The following is a 16,126-nucleotide window of genomic DNA, read 5'->3' as shown; positions in this document are numbered from 1 at the left end:
TTCATCCATGGTGCCTCCAGACCTGGAAGGCAAGAAGCTTGATGCTGCTGGCAACTGCATCATTACCACAGCAGCCTCCACCATCAAAGCCACCAAAGCCCATGCCATTCTATCACGGTATGACAGGGAGCTGTGGTATAAACTGGGCCCATCCAGGACTTCCTCCCTGATGAAAAGAAAGCAGAAGCCTAGGCACTATTTCAGGAAGGAGAAGTGGCTTCAGACCACGCCATCACAGTCAAGCTCGACATAACGGACTCCGGCTTCCACCAGAAGGGGAATGGCGTGTCCCTCCGACGCCAAGGATGGCAGAATCATAGACTTGTGATGCCTAAATAAGTTATTGAAATCCCAAAAGTTCAGGATTATCGTGTTACAGCACGTCCTCGATCAACTGAAGCAAGGGGATTTTCTGGCATCTCCATTCATCACAAGCACTGAAGTTCCTGCGTTTCGTGGTCCAGAGGCGGCACTACCAATTCATGGCATTCAGCCTCAAATCGGCACCAAGGGTATTCACCAGATGCTTGGCCTATTAGCAGCACATCTACGCTGCATGGGGCTTCAAGTCTACCCTTACCTGAATGATTGGCTCATCCGGTCCCGCTCCCGCAGACTGGCAACTCAGCACAGAGCGGAGACTATCCAACTCCTGACTTTGCTTGGATTCTCAATACACTATCCAAAGCCCTGCATAGTGCCATTGAAGAATGCACTGTTCCTGGGAGCCTGGCTCAACACAGTAACATGTCTGGTGATGCCCTCAGGAGAAAGATTGAAAGCCATCCTAGAAAACATCCATTGGCTGTCCACGGCGTCCGTTGCAACAGTCCGGTCCATAAAATCCCTGCTGGGGATGTCTTCCTGCATCCATCTGGTCCCCCTTTTTACAGGCTCCAGATGTAATCCCTCCAGGGATTTCTAGATGCCAGGTGGCAGCAGGTCACTGACGCATGGACAGACACAATTGCCCTCAATTGGGCATTTCAGCAAGCTCTTCAATGGTGGTCGTCCGGCTGCATCTCACTCAAGGAGCTCCCTTCCAGATCCCTCTATACCAGGTTACAGTCACTACGGACGCCTCTCTGGAGCTTTGGGGAGCCCACACAGGACTTTCCCATGCTAGAGGCCTCTGGCTCCTGGAGGAGAAGGAATTGCACATATACACCCTGGAGTTACGGGCAGTCTTCTGGGTCCTCCGGTCGTTCCAGCCTCAGCTTCAGGGGAAGCTGGTGTGGATCTTCAAAGCCAACATCACCACCATGTTCTACAACAGGAAACAGCGTGGGACATGGTCCCCTGCTCTCTCCCTGGAAGCCCGGTCCCTCTGGCGCTAGGTCATTTTTCAAGCCATGTTCCTCATGCCCTTTCACCTAGCAGTCATAAAGAACACCATTGCGGACTCTCTGAGCAGGGAGATGTCCTGCCAGTAGTGGGAGCTATAACACGCAGAGGTGTCACGCCTCTTAATAAGTGTGGCCTTCCCCAGATCGATGACTTTTTCCTTCGCTAACCCTTCTTCACCTGCTGAAAGAATGCTACATCACAGGCGCTGCTCGTACCCTGACGCTTTATGGGACATGCATGAAGGACTTTCGAAAGACGTCTCAGCTATTCGTCAACTTTGTACCTGTGGGACATGGAAAGGCCCTGTCCATCTCCAGGTGGCTCTCAGGCTGTATCATACATTGCTATCGTCTGGCCAACAGACCGCTTCCAGGCCGGCCAAGAGCCAACTCCGCCAGAGCCATCACAGCAACCACAGCATTTCTCTCTGGCGTTTCCCAGCTCGACATCTGCAGGGCAGCTATGTGGAGGTCTACCCACACCTTCACAAAATTCTACTGAGTCAACAGGGATGCCAGGGAGCAGTCCTGAGTCAGCCAAGCACTGCTACGCAACCTGTTTGATTGAGGTGAGTCTGTTTCAGGGGTAAGTATTGCTTCTGCGAGCCTTGCCACCTACCGTGGTTGTGTAAATGTACTACTGTGTAATCGTATCCATGAGCCTGTGAATCCATGCAAGACCCCATGCTGGAGAAGGAACAGGTTACTTACCAGAAACTCTTGTTCTCCAGCAAGGGTCTTGGATGGATTCACATGTAAACCCTCCCTCCTTCCTCTCTCTGGCTTTTCTTGGTTCATACTACCACTGTATGTGTGCTACCAACTCTGAAGATGTCCACCAGGGTGGGAGCTTTGGGGGTTTAGGAGGACGAGTGTCATTGCCTGGAGCAGTATGACCCAAAGGACAATGATAGGCTATAGAGGAGACAAGTAGTTTCAGTTCAAAGCAATATTGCTTTCTTGTACCGAGGATTCCCAGACAACAGTGAATAGTCATGAGCATGTGAATCCATGCAAGTCCTACCCTGGAGAACAAGGGTTACAGGTAAGTAACTTGTTCCATTCACACCAGGAATTCTTTTAAGTGTTTTGTGAGACAAGAAGAGGTCAGTTGTTACCTTGGCATGCATCTCCTGTGTCAGCATTGTGTTCATGGAAAAGCTTGTCACATAGCTTCAACTTTTGAGAGTTTGAGACACTCCAGGAAAACCTGTGAAATCTAGGAGTCAATGTACTTTCTCCGTGAACCAAAGGAAAAGAAGGGAGAGTTGCGGAGTGCCTTGAGGGCGACTGCCTTATGGATGATGCAGCAAGACTTCAAGGTGATTTGTGCGTGCATTGGGAGCCAGTGAAGGTCGATGAGGGTTGGGGTGATGTGGTGGTTTATGAGTAGACCCTTGATGAGGCACGTAGATGTGTGTAGGACATTTTTCAGGGGCACAAGGGAGGATGACAGGAGGCCTTTGTGGAGTGCTTTGCCCGCATTCAGGTGCAATAGGACCAGTGCTTGAACGGTGGATCTAAAGCTGTCCAGAGGGAGGAAGGGCTTGACTTTCCACAGGAGGGAGCACTGATGCCAAGCTGTGTGAGTTTTCTTAGCTATGTCTGTCTTGAAGGAGAGGTGTTTGTCGATGTGGAACCCGAGGGATTTGGCGCAGGAGGAAAGCTCAGATGTGAAGCCCTCAGAGTTCATGGTTGCTAGCCAGGTACATATGTCTAAGTGTTCGATGTTGTTGGTGAGGAGTAGGAATTAGTTCTTGGAGGGGTTGAGCTTCAAGTATGCACTGGACATCCAAGTCTGGATCAGCGAGAGGCAGGTTTTGAGCCTATGGATATCCTTGATGGACTAGATCTAGAGGAATACCTGTGTGTTGTCAGCGTATTGGCGGTTGTGGATCTTGTGTTTTGCTCGGAGGGCTCCCAGTGGCTCCATGTATAGATTGAAGATCAATGGGGAGAGGATGTAACCCTGCAGGACTCCACAGGTGACAGGTAGCATTGGCGATCTAGAGGAGTTCATCTGAACAAACTGCGGTGGTTGGCGAGGTACGACTTGAACCAGAGTAGGACAAGGTTGCTGATCCCCATGAGCCGATGTAGGGTGTCCTTAAGTGACTAGTGGTCTACTGTGTCGAAATCCGCAGAGAGGTAGAGTAGAACCAGGAGGCAGGGGTGGCCTTTATCAAGGGTGTTGAGGGCGTCGTCAACCACTTGTATGATTGCTGTCTCTATGCTGCATCTGGGTCTGAACCCGGATTGGTAGGTTTGGAGGAGATTGTTGGTGTCAGTGTTTTGCTGCAGTTGTGTGGCTACCGCTTACTCAATGATGGAAGGGAAGGGAAGATGGGTGATGGGGCAATAGTTACCTATGCTGTCGGGATCCAGACTGGGTTTCTTTAGTAGAGGGAGGAGTCTTCCCTTTTTTAGGGTGGATGGGAGGTGCCTTGAGTTAGGGAGCTGTTGATGATCTCCAGGTAGGGAAGGAGATCTTCTGCAGGGAGGGTCTTGAGTATGGATGCTGGGAGAATGTTATATGCATACAATATGGCTTTGAGGGCGGCCAGGGTAAGGCTCTCGTAACTGGGACTAATGTCCGGCAGAGGGACTCCCAGAACCCCCCCTTGTTTTTTGCACAATTTAAGTAACTTTGGGTCTCACCCTAAGTTACTAGGGGAATCCAGATGTGGATCCCTTGCTCACTATTTTTAGAGACGCACAGCTCCATCCTACTGATGAGGTCCAACCAGACCGAAATAAGTGTCTGGGGTTGCTGTTGGTACTCTTGTTTGGATGAGAATTGTCTAGCATTGCGGTGCTGGACTGCCCCAGGTCAGGACAAAGACTGATATGTTTTGGATATTTCTTCTCTGTGAAAGATAGCGAGCTAAAGAATCTGGTTAAGGCTCTCGTAACCGGGACTAATGTCCGGCAGAAGGACTCCCAGGAACCCCCCCGCCCCCGCTTGTTTTTTGCACAATTTAAGTAACTTTGGGTCTCATCCTAAGTTACTAGGGGAATCCAGACGTGGACCCCTTGCTCACTATTCTTAGAGAGGCACAGCTCCACCCTACTGATGAGGTCCAACCAGACTGAAACACGTGTCTGGGGTTGCTGTTGGTATTCTTGTTCAGAGGCGAATTGCCTAGCATTTCAGTGCTGGACTGCCCCAGGGCAGGACAAAGACTGATATGGTTTGGATAGTTCTCTGAGCATTGTTGACAGAGCAGACTATCAGTATGAGGAAAGTAATGTATCTCTTGATTTAGTTTTTTCTCAGAATATACTAGGCAGTCTCTGAGGGTCAAATCAGTGCTTTATAACATTGAAGGAAGGGAAAGGACAGAACGGCTGTGACATTGATAACTGATCTATATCTGTAGAAAGTAAATTAAGAGCTGCTTTTTTACAGTTTGAGAACAGAGAATGTTATGGATTCAGAGTAGATATTCACATGCAGTTTGTACAACATTATTTCGAAATATTGCTTAAAAGGATGCATTTTTGTTTCTCGCTAAACAGAACTAGTGAAGGAGTAGCTGCAGTTATGTTGGAATTATACTGTTGCAGAACCAATGAAAGAATGGACCAGGGTTCTCACCAGCAAATAATGTGACCTACTAGCTCTTGGTCATTGCCTAAGATTTCTTGTTTGTCATTTAAGCATTTTGAGGTATTGAGGTGTTCAGTGCTGTAAGCCGTCAGGCTCTTTTGAAACCCATTGGATATTCCAGGCATAACCAGTTGAGTGCCTTGATGATTGGTGTGTATGCTATATCATCTGGACTCCTTGATTAACCGACCTGCATATCTTTGTATCTCACAGGTCTATGGTGAAAGCAAATAAACGTATTAAAACAGAGATCCCTATCAACTCTTGAAATGACCAAACATCCAATCAGAAAGAGTAGGCTTCTTACCTTTAATTCTTGGGAAAATGAGAAGAGAAAGGTCTCGCCCGTGCCGTAGAAACCTTTACTGATTTGCAGTGCAGTTGAACAGTAGGCTCCAAATACCTGTAATCGAAACGAGTAATTGTTACCATTTAAGAAATGGGTCATTATTTGTACCATCCATTTAAAGCTAGGGGTATACAACATACAATGGGTAAATGAGCCTAGGATGTCTTCTCCTGGCTATGAACATGTAACATAAGAGAAATCATTAAACCAGAGGCCTTTGAATTGATAGGCAGACTAATCTACATGAATCAGTTAGAATGCTGGTCATGGTGCCACATCGGGAGCTAAACACCTGCCAAGCACGGACAGCTGACTCTACCACTAGTGCACACATCAAGTTGGACCAGTGCCTGCCAAGTACAAAGCCCATCGATTTTCAGCTTGTACATGAGCCCCTGGATACCCACCTCCAGAAGGAAACAATAATGTACATGACTATCACATCAGTGAGTGTTTCTGTAAGCATACATCAACGAGTGCTTTAAGTGATGAGATGTTTTTGTATTGGGAGTGGAACACATTTCCCCCGAGCTGCATTGCTCCATTGTTGGCCACTCCTTCACCCTACCTATTAACATAAATCCAACTGAGACGGCAAAATGTGCAGAAAGCATGCCATCTTCATGCCAACAGTCTAGAGGATGGTGGACGGTGTCTACAAGAGGGATTCAACATCTTCCTTGCAACGACCATCTCAAGCTAACGAGGTTCAATACTGGCCAGGTGCTGGTGAACAGCATACTCCTACGTCCCGTCCACTTTCCTCCCTACTGTATGGGCGTTCCTCGCTAGGGACGGGAAACAGAACCTTTTCACCAGAAAATATTTTCTTCCCCTTTAATTGTATATGTGCGTGGGGGTGCGGCTCTGGGAGCATGCGCTCCCTTGACTCAGCCCACCGGTGCCACTCCGCAGTCCTCTTTTCAGTATCAACAGGAACAGACTACTGGGTTAGGCCTATGGCCTTGTAATTCCACACTCTTCCCCGGAAGACTTTCCTTTCTCTTCTTTTTTCTCATAGCAGCCCCCAGCTCTCCCTGTCAAACCGCCACAGATTCCCACATCCCAGCACTCATCCTACAGCTACCGACTTGCAAGACACCACGGGGGACACGGACGAGGACGAGGTTCAGGATTCTACCTCGTCAGCTAAGGGTTTTTATGAGAGGCTGGCAGGTGTGGCAGAATACCTGGGTATCCTGCAGCCACAAATTGAACAACCTGAGGCAAGGGTCCTGGCCGAGGTGCTGACCATCTGCCCGCCACAAGAACTGGCATCCCTCTACAGACGGATGTAGAATCACTGGACATTAAGGGATGGGTGAAGCCCCACTCCATGCAGCCTACTAATAAAGGCCTTGATGCCAAGTATAGGCAAGCAGAGGGGGACACACTATTACTGTCGGTGCACCTGCAACTGCATTCCTCTGTTATAGCTCCGGCCTCCCTTTATTTCAAACCGCAGACTTCTTCATCTGCTCTGACATCAGCACTCCTAAGGAAGGAATAAAATCTGTTGGAGTGCTACGGCAAAAGGATTTTGCTCTAATGCTACGCTCCAACTGCACCAAGCCAACACTGGTGATGTTGGCAGCAGTAAATCAAAAGCTTTGGTGGGAGATTGCGAACTTCCTCCCAGATCTCCCCGCACATATCAGGCGTGATTCAAGGCTGGGTTAGCAGAGGCAAACATTGTGGCCCAGGATATCATGGAGTCTACAGTGTTCATATCGACACAGCGGGAAGGGCTATCTGTACCGCCATTGATATGAGAAGGACAGATTAGCTCAACGCGACCAACATTCTCGACCTGCCATTTGAGGGGGGGTCTTGTTTCACTCAACCACGGACGAGGAACTTGAAAAAAAGAAAAATAGCTCACAAATAGCGAAGTCCTTGTCAATCCTGACAAGATCTCACCCAAGGCCTATTGCCAAAGTCACCAATGCTCGGACAGGACCCGTACCTTTGGTGGCTTCAGGGGCTTTCAGGAGTGATGCGCTAGACAGCCCGACCAGTCTGTGAGCCAGCACAGGTGCAAGCAGCACAAATCCTCCCATAAGCGGTTTTTCCAGTCTCCCTCAAAGGCAGCAGCCTCAGAGGGTAAAAAACTGTGACAATGCCATCCAGATCCTCAAGTCTCCGGTGGGGGGCAGGCAAGCCCACTCCGTAGTTTCCACGGCTTTCGTCTATAATTTCCTCTATTTCTTCTCTCCTCCCCTCCACTCCCACAGATTGGGATGGCAACTCTTTTGGTAGAAATCCGCTTGCTCATAGCGAGTCAGGTGGTGGAAAGTTTCCAACTTCACAGAGAGGCCTGGGCTTCTATTCCTGGATATTCGCTATTCAGTAAAAGAACCAGGCAGGCCTGAGTTGTTATAGAGCTTTGTTTTAGAGCTTTCTTTCTTGCACCTTTTACCTACCCCTTGATAAGTTCAAGATAGTTACCCCAGCACTCATTGCTGAGACTCTGTGTGGCGGAGACTGGATGTGCTCCCTGGATGTGAAGGATGCTTACCTGCACATTCCTATTTGGGAGCCCCATCGTTCCTTTCTGCGATTCCGGCTCATGGGCTTTTGTTTTCAGTACAAAGTCCTCCCTTTTGGCCTTAATTCGGCCCGAGGGTCTTTACAAGATTGATGAACTTGGTAGCAGCCCTGCCCAGGGTGGATGGCCACCACCTTTATCCATTCTCAACGACTGGCTAGTCCGAGCGGAATCTCCAGACGCTGTACATCGCCCAGCTTCAGCACTTATGCACATCCTATATGATCTGGGTTTTCGATCAACCTCAAAAGTTGCAGTAACTCCCCACTCAGTACTTAACATTCCTGGGGCTAATTTGGGATATGAGGGTAGAGAGGATCTTCCACTCGGCAGACAAGATCACAGCAATCCAAAAGGCCACCAGACATTTTCTCAGCTGACCAGTGACCTCAGCATGGTGCTACCAGCACTTGCTGGGAATTATGGTGGTTTGTCCCCTGGCAGTGCCACTCACAAGACTCAAAATGAGGAGGCCACAGCTGCATTTCTCAGCCTCTTGGAATCAGGAGACAGGCTCCCAGGCAGCCTTAGTCAGCATTCCACAGCACCTACACGTGGACTTGGAGTGGTGGAGTGCAGAGACCAACTTATTAGAGGGCAGACCATTCAGGCAGCCTTTTCTGGAGATCACCATTACCACAGACTCATACCTGGAGGAATGGGGGCTACGCTGGACAACCACAGTGTCCATGGAGTCTGGTCACGACAGGAATAGCGGGAGCAAATCGACTGGCTCGAGATGATGGCCATCTGGCTTGAACTCAAAGCATTCCTCCCCATTTTCAACAGCAAGTCGGTCTGCATCCAGACAGACAGATCCAATTGCATGCATTACATCAACAAGCAGGGAGGTACCAGGTCCCGTCCACTATGCCGGCTGTCCATCGACATTTGATAGTGGGCACTGTCGAACAAAATGTACTTATCAGCCGTCCACCTGCCGGGGGAGTCCAACCTGGAGGCGGAATGGCTCAGCAGGCTGGGGATAGACAACTGTGAGAGGCAGTTGAACGAAGAGGTCCTAAGGGGGATCTTCGACAGGTGGGGCCATACCCAGATAGACCAATTTGCCATCATGCACAACAGGAGGTGCCCTCAGTTCGCTTCCTAGTAGAGAACAAAAGAAGAACTCCAACCACAGTTATATTTCTAAACACTATCTTTTGGTGTCTTAATGATTCTATTCAAGTTATTTACAAATTAAGGCTTCAAATAGTAAACCTAGTATCTTCATGAGTACACAATTGTATCCCCTAATATGGCAAATAAGGCACAAATCCCCTATTCGTATAGAGATAATTATCTAGTTCAATTTATTTTTGTCTGTATTGTTAACTCATACACAATAACAGAATATTTGTCCGAAAGAAGAAGAAATCACAAATCAAACATCAAAGCAAAATCACAAAGAAAGAAAAAGCAAAAGCATAACCTGTGTAATGGTTATCCAAAAATCACATGTTTTGGTGGGTTAGTATCATTTGTGTGATACAGTTTTCATTGTACAACAACAAAGTAAAACATGTAAAAGAGAAGACAGTAGCAAAAAGTTAGCACTGTATGGCAAAGAGTATTTTACATTTGCACATCATAATTCGAGAGGTAAAGGCACCGAATGTTAGGTCCCTGAATGTTAACTCAGGTTGTTTAATGACCTGGTTTACCTCTAAATGCCTGTAGATTTATTTTAGCAAACTGAACTATGTTTGATCTAGGCAGGACCAAGTTAGTTGATCCCTGAGTGCAACTTATTATTGTGGACTTTAGTGGGGTAGAAGTTAAGAAGGAAAGCTGGTACGTCTGATCTCAGATGTAGCAAGGCCCACTCTGCCTACGTATGCTCCGAGAACTGTGAAGATCAAACCAGGGTAGCTGTTGAATTCTAGAAACAGAGGACCAAAACCATCGGTCTACACCAGGGGGAGAAGCCCCCATCTAGTTGGAAAAGGTAAAAAAGGCACAATAAATGCTTGTGGCGTTTCGGCTTGTTGTTAGAACGCCTTCGTCTGGGCCTCCGGGTTGGGGATCTCTGTAGGGAAGACGCCGCTTGGCAATGCTGCAAAGGGGTGGTGTCCTGTATTCATTAGTAATACACTTGAAAGTTGGATCCTGCTCAACTGCTGGCAATATTCCTTCGGTAGCCAACAGGTCTGAAGCAGAATGCTCAAAGGGTCACCATGGGTGGGGTGAACCTGTGTGTCACGTATCAGAAAGCTTGAATTCCTAATAGGCGAGGTAGGGTAAGTCCTTCATACACTGTGAGCTGGATCGTCCTCTGTTGCTGTGTAAGTAATGCAGGCAGAAACAGAGCAGGAGTTGAGTCCCGTGACGTCCCTTCAGCTGTGTCCTTGGTCTGCAGAGCGTCAGACCGCTGTAGTCTCCGGCACCCGCGGGAGAGCTGTGTCAGTTCGCTTCCTGGCTGGGGCAAGGAAGGGGATCTCTGGGGGACACGTTGCAGATCCTGTAGAACGGCATAGGTGTTTCCTCCCACTCTGCTGATTCACAGGGTCATCTGCAAGGTCAAGGAGCCGCAGAGTCTTTGACTCATCTTGATAGCGCCATGGTGGCCCGGCAAGATGTTGGTTCTCGGAGCTCCTCCGACTGTCAGTCTAACCTCTAGCACACCTCCCACTGGGTCCAGCCCACTTACTCTCCCAGCAGGTGGGCACTGTGGTTTAGTTAGCCCTGTCAGCTTGGTTCCTGAACAGGGCATCCTGAAGCATCTACACTTGTCACAGGACGACCTGGCTATCATACAAGGGGCAAGAAGTGACTCGGTAGAGGAGCAAGTGGACCAGGTTCTGCCACTGGGCCAAGACAAACAAGGCTGATCCGATGACATGCTCACTGAATGATGTGTTATCCTTCTCTGCACATCTGGCTCACTCAGGTGTGCAGGTAGACACCTAACAGTAATGAACAGGAGTCAAGCCAGCGGATTGAGAAGCGAGATCACTCAAAAGGACACGGTCCCATCAGCAATGTGAGAAGGGGTTGAGATTATGGTAATTAGATTTTCTCCCCTGAAGTCACTTGATATGTCTGAATTTAGTGATGTGGGACTAGTTCCCTTCGTTAAATCCTCAGATCACCTGCTTTTATATGTAAAATCAATTGTATTGTTTACATGTTTGCTTTTTTCTTTTCTTGTTTTAGGTACAACTGTTGTCTTTGTTATGAGATATTACCTATAGTACAAAGGCTTTTTAACGTTTAAATCTGTGTATGTGTATAGAAGACACATATGAATTTTCAAGAATATATGCATGGGAATGCCATGTCCTGAAGAAGATGGACATCATCTGCAATTCAGTTAGATTTTTTTTCATCGAAACTACTTCCTTAACGGTGCCATGCTCACTATATTGTTCATTTTTGTTAATTTGTGCATGCCATCATAGTAGTCGACGTATAGCATCCCATGGTAGACTTTTAGTGTATGGGTTTAGGATTGTGAGTTTTTACAGTTTCATGTTTTTTCATATAATTGGACTGCTCTATTTGGGAAACAATCACTTGTCCTTTCTTTCTTGTCATTTTGATGGTTTGATCCCATCGGCATATGAATTGCTCTTTAATATCTAGACTTGTCCAGTTGACCAGGATTTCCCCATTCGAGAGATCACCTTCTCCCGACAGAGTGAATTGGCCTGGCACCTGCACATGTGTATTAGGGATTATCGCGATTTCCCTTTTTCTTGTAATTTGGCAGTGATTTGTTAGCAGCCTTTTCTTGAAACTAGCACTTTTATCACATTATGCACTTTATTTGTGTTACATTGTTGTATGTTATATTTATGTATGAGCTTTAAACCATTTAATACTTTTTTAATGATTTCTATTAAATAAACAAATCTAGTATTTTACAATTTTGTTTTGCTTTATATGAAGTGATCTGTGGTGTTGACTGAGGGACCTTTCTCACATTGCTGATGGGACCGTGACCTTTTGAGTGATCTTGCTTTTCAATCCGCTGGCTTGACTCCTGTTCATTACTGTTAGTTGCTTCCCCTTTGCCAGCGAAGTAGGGGATACCCATCTATTGTATTGCTGTGCAGGTAGACACCTGCCATACGTATCTGGGGGCTATAGGGGCCTTCAAGAATTCATTCCGTAGACAACATCTTCTCCTCTTCCAAACCGGTGGTTAAAAGCCACTTGGCGGGCCTGACCAGAATATATCCACCTGTTAAACATCCACATCCGGTCTGGGACCTTAATGTGGTGTTGGGCGCCCTGGCACACAAACCCTTCGAACCCATGGCGTCAGCAGACATCAGGCTGGTTACCATTAAGACTGGCTCCTGGTTGGCCTTATGTCAGCACGCTGGATCAGCAAAATATAGGCTCTGGTGGCTTCAGAGCCCTATACAACATTTCACCGGGACAAGGTGATGCTCAGGACACACCCTGCCTTTCTCCCTAAGGTTGTATCTTCCTTTCACCCTAACGAAGAGATAGTTCTCCCAACATTCTTTGCGGATCCAAAGAATGAGGCTCAGAAGGTATTGAACTGTCTGGATGTCAGGCGTGCTCTAAGATTTTATCTGCACAGGATAAAGAGCTTCTGTAAATCATATGCATTGTTCATCACTTTTGGTGGGTCAAAAGCAGGCTGTTAAGCCTCCAAGGCTTCAAAAGAAAGGTGGATGTTTATGGCCATCAAGGGGGCATATGAGGGGCAGCACAAGCCTTTGCCAGCAAACATGCATGCCCATGCCATCAGAGCCAAGGCCACGGCTGTGGAGTTCCAAAGACACGTTCTGTGTCAGACGATCAGCCAGGCGGCTATTTGGGCTTCTCCATTGGCCTTTTGCAAACACAACTGCTTGGATTCCAGCGCCAGGTTGGATGCAGCATTTGGCCAGGCAGTTTTGAAGGACTTATTTGCTTAGAGGGGCAACTGTCCTCCCCATGGCTGCATTCCGTTGTAATCACCCATACAGTCTGGAGGAAAGGGGACGCACTCACCGTAGTGACCAACGTACTCCTAGTCCATAGTCCCCTTTCCTCCATGCGTCCCACCATCCTCCCCACCATCCTCCCCCGTAACATCAGCGTCATTAGGCAATCGTAATATTGTCGATTCTTCAAAGGGGATTGAGGAGTGGCGCCTGTGGGTGGAGTCAGGGGAGTGCATGCTCCCAAGGCCACGCCCCGGCACACATCTAAATTTAATGGGGAAGACAGTTTTTTCTGGTAGAAAAGGTTCAGTTTCCCGTCCCTAGCGAGGGACGACCATACAGTATGGAGGAAAGGGGACCATGGACTAGGAGTACATTAGTCACTACGATGAGTAACTTATAATGTATGTTCTAATCCATAATGACAATGCAAATATAAGCAAAATCTCCTATTAAAATGTATTATTGTCCGAGAAACAGGCTGCTATTTAATCAGCCTTATCCTACTTCTGACTGATATGGTATCTTAGTCATAACACAAACTAGTTCTTCTTTAATAGAAGGCAGACAAATGCTATGAAAAACAAACCTGAAAAAGTTAATTAGCCCAGGAAAGATAACAGGCTACTTAAGGTGTGCAAAGAACTCAAAACTTAATGAGGAAAGCAGAATTAATGATATTATAATGGTAGCCTTTCATGACTGGGCTCCAAAATTACCACAAGGGTAATAACAATGTTTTTGAGAGAAAATGAATGGGTGATCCTGGAAACTGAGCAGAATACTCCACGGGATTGGAATTGCACCACTCTAGCCACTTTTCGACAACTTGTGAGCTCACGTTTTAAAAGCTTGCTCACACAGAAGGATGAAATGGATGAATTTAGGGAAATATTTAAAGTATCATTTCATTCTACTATTCATAGAGGCAGGTTATGTTAGCTATTGAGGTCCTGTGGATGGTACAACTTTATTGTCGACCATTGATTTACAGGATCCCAAGTCGAACCGCAGCTCATTAAAGCAGTTTGTAACTTTATGAATGCCTCTCTCAAGGCAAGTAGTGTTCCAAACAAATTAAAAGCAACCATGGTCACCCCCATCTTAAAAAAACCGGGACTGCCAATGGATAATCCTCTAAATTTCTGACCCATCTCCAACACACCCTTCTTACTTAAGATTTTGGATAGAGTGGCTTACAGTCAACCCGCAGAGCACCTAGATCTTCATTATATCCTCCATCCAAATCAGTCGGGTTTTAGGAAGAAATATGGGATGGAAACTTCTCTATAGGAACTGAAATCCAAATTAATGGGGGAAATGGATAGAAGTGGTCTCTCCCTGATTATCTCTTTAGATCAATCAGCGGCTTTTGATTTAGTTGAGCACTCAATCTTTATTCCAAGGCGACAGGAGGTGGCTAATCTCTCAGAATCAGCAGCCCTGTGGATCGCCTCTTTCTTGGAGAACAGAACAAGTAGAGTCTGCTCAGCCACCGCTGAAGCCAGCCCACTTTCCGTTCTTTATGGGGTCCCACAAGGGGCAAGCTTGTCCCCATGTCTGTATAACTTGTTCATGGCCCCATTCTTCTTTATGTTACAGAAGGAGGGGGTCGTGTTCTCTAATTATGCAGACGACACCCAATGTGTTATTAATTTATCGGGACACCACAAAAAGGATGAAACAGAGGTTAATAGAGTTTTCGCCCTTATTGAAAAATGGATGCTGGATAATTTCCTAGCTCTTAATCGCAGCAAGACAGAGCTGCTGATAGTCGGCAGCTCCAAGGCAATTAGTAAGTTAAGTCAAGACTATAGCACTTTCAAACAGGGGGAGGACACCATCACTCCCTTATCAAAAACTAAAATTCTAGGAGTCATACTGGACTCGACTTTAAGCATGAAAGCTCATGTCTCATCAGTGGTGGCAGGGATAGTCCATTAGATTAGACTTCTGGCTCATTTGAGGCCCATGATTTCGCAGGAAAGTGCTGAGACAATAGCTAGGGCAATTATAGGTGCCAAATTGGACTATCGTTGCAGCCTCCTGCTTGGCATTAATCAAAGCGAACTGCACAGACTGCAGGTAGCCCAGAATTGGGTGGTCAGAGTAGTTCTCAGACTTCCTAGGCAGAGTCATGTAACTGCAGCCAGACACTCATTACACTGGCTACCTATTGAACCCAGGATTTATTTTAGAGTATTAGTTGTAGTCTTTAAATGCCGGCTCCAAGTAATGCCTGAGTATTTACAACAGTATATAATTTCAAAGAGTAATTCAAGATCTTTGAGATCTGATTTCTCAAATCAGATCATACAGCCAAGATGCAAACCATCGAAGGCGGAAAAGAGAGCATTCAAGGTGAAGGCCCCCTCTCTGTGGAACAATCTTCCTACAAGTTTGAGGAGCCACTCCTCCCTCTTATCTTTTAAGAAGGAATTGAAGACTTTTCTGTTTGTCTGACCTACCGAAGGGGGATAGCGGAATAACCTCTGAGGAGCCTTATGATCTTTTATTTCTAAGGACGTCGTCAATTGTGCTGTATGTCTTTCTGTTGTCTGCGCCTTTATGCCCAAGGGTAAATAGCGCGCATAACAAATGAAATGTAATGTAATGTAGTGTAATATTTCTATGAAAGTGATACATTATGTATTGTCATCACTTGTTCGGTTTTGTAAGAAATTATTCATGCAATCAATCAGATAGACATACAGAGCTTTTGGAAACTGGCATTGAATGTCCTATACTTGATCTAAAAGGTAGCTCCGCTATCTCCTTAAATAGTATTGGGCCGCCTATTTTGACACTATCAAAAAATCAGTATTGTACACGAAGGACTTGGATAAAATATAAGTTCTGAGGTGACCTGCACATTTCTCAAACAAGTGCAAACAAAAAGCCTTTTTTCAGCTTTCATTTTTTTGCACTTGTTTTTGAGAATCTGATCCCAAGTCTCCAGTAGAGACTGGATATGATCAGGACTCCAGGCACCTCTCTTTTTGCAGTATTTGTGCCACATGAAAGGACGGAGGCTGGAAAAGGACAATGAACGCTTTACAAATAAGAATGGTGAAAGGACGCACTCCAGGAGACCCACAAAATACACCCTGAAAACTGATACTACTGCATCCATTAGACCTTCAGCCGCATTCTCAAAAACAGGAGCAAATAAATAAAGTGCAGAGAATGCCCACTTTCCATTTGCATTTCTCCATATAGAGTAGAAGGTGCATGTTTCCACCAACAAGGGAAAACAAGTAGATTGGTACCAATTTTTAAAAAGAGGAATAGAGAGGATTCCAAAAACGAATGACTAAATGCTTTGTTGAATTCACTGGTAAGAATGTATTCTAAAATATTCCTGGCAGT

The 16,126-nt window shown here is 46.4% G+C and overlaps 1 protein-coding gene across 4 annotated transcripts in view; it reads right to left on the bottom strand.

The window, feature by feature from the left end:
* TLDC2 (TBC/LysM-associated domain containing 2) overlaps nucleotides 1–16,126 on the bottom strand; it is a 514,922-nt gene that overhangs the window by 101,127 nt on the left and 397,669 nt on the right. For all 4 annotated transcript variants that reach the window (XM_069652113.1, XM_069652112.1, XM_069652115.1 and 1 more), the window contains one exon: nucleotides 5,264–5,359. In XM_069652113.1, coding sequence (XP_069508214.1) covers nucleotides 5,264–5,359 — 96 coding nt within the window. The remainder of the gene's footprint in view (nucleotides 1–5,263; nucleotides 5,360–16,126) is intronic.

The sequence above is a fragment of the Ambystoma mexicanum genome, chromosome 3p (assembly GCF_040938575.1).
Source record: "Ambystoma mexicanum isolate Mex_15411 chromosome 3p, UKY_AmexF1_1, whole genome shotgun sequence".
NCBI classification, from domain to species: domain Eukaryota; kingdom Metazoa; phylum Chordata; class Amphibia; order Caudata; family Ambystomatidae; genus Ambystoma; species Ambystoma mexicanum.
This window is presented reverse-complemented; position numbering and strand designations above follow the sequence as displayed.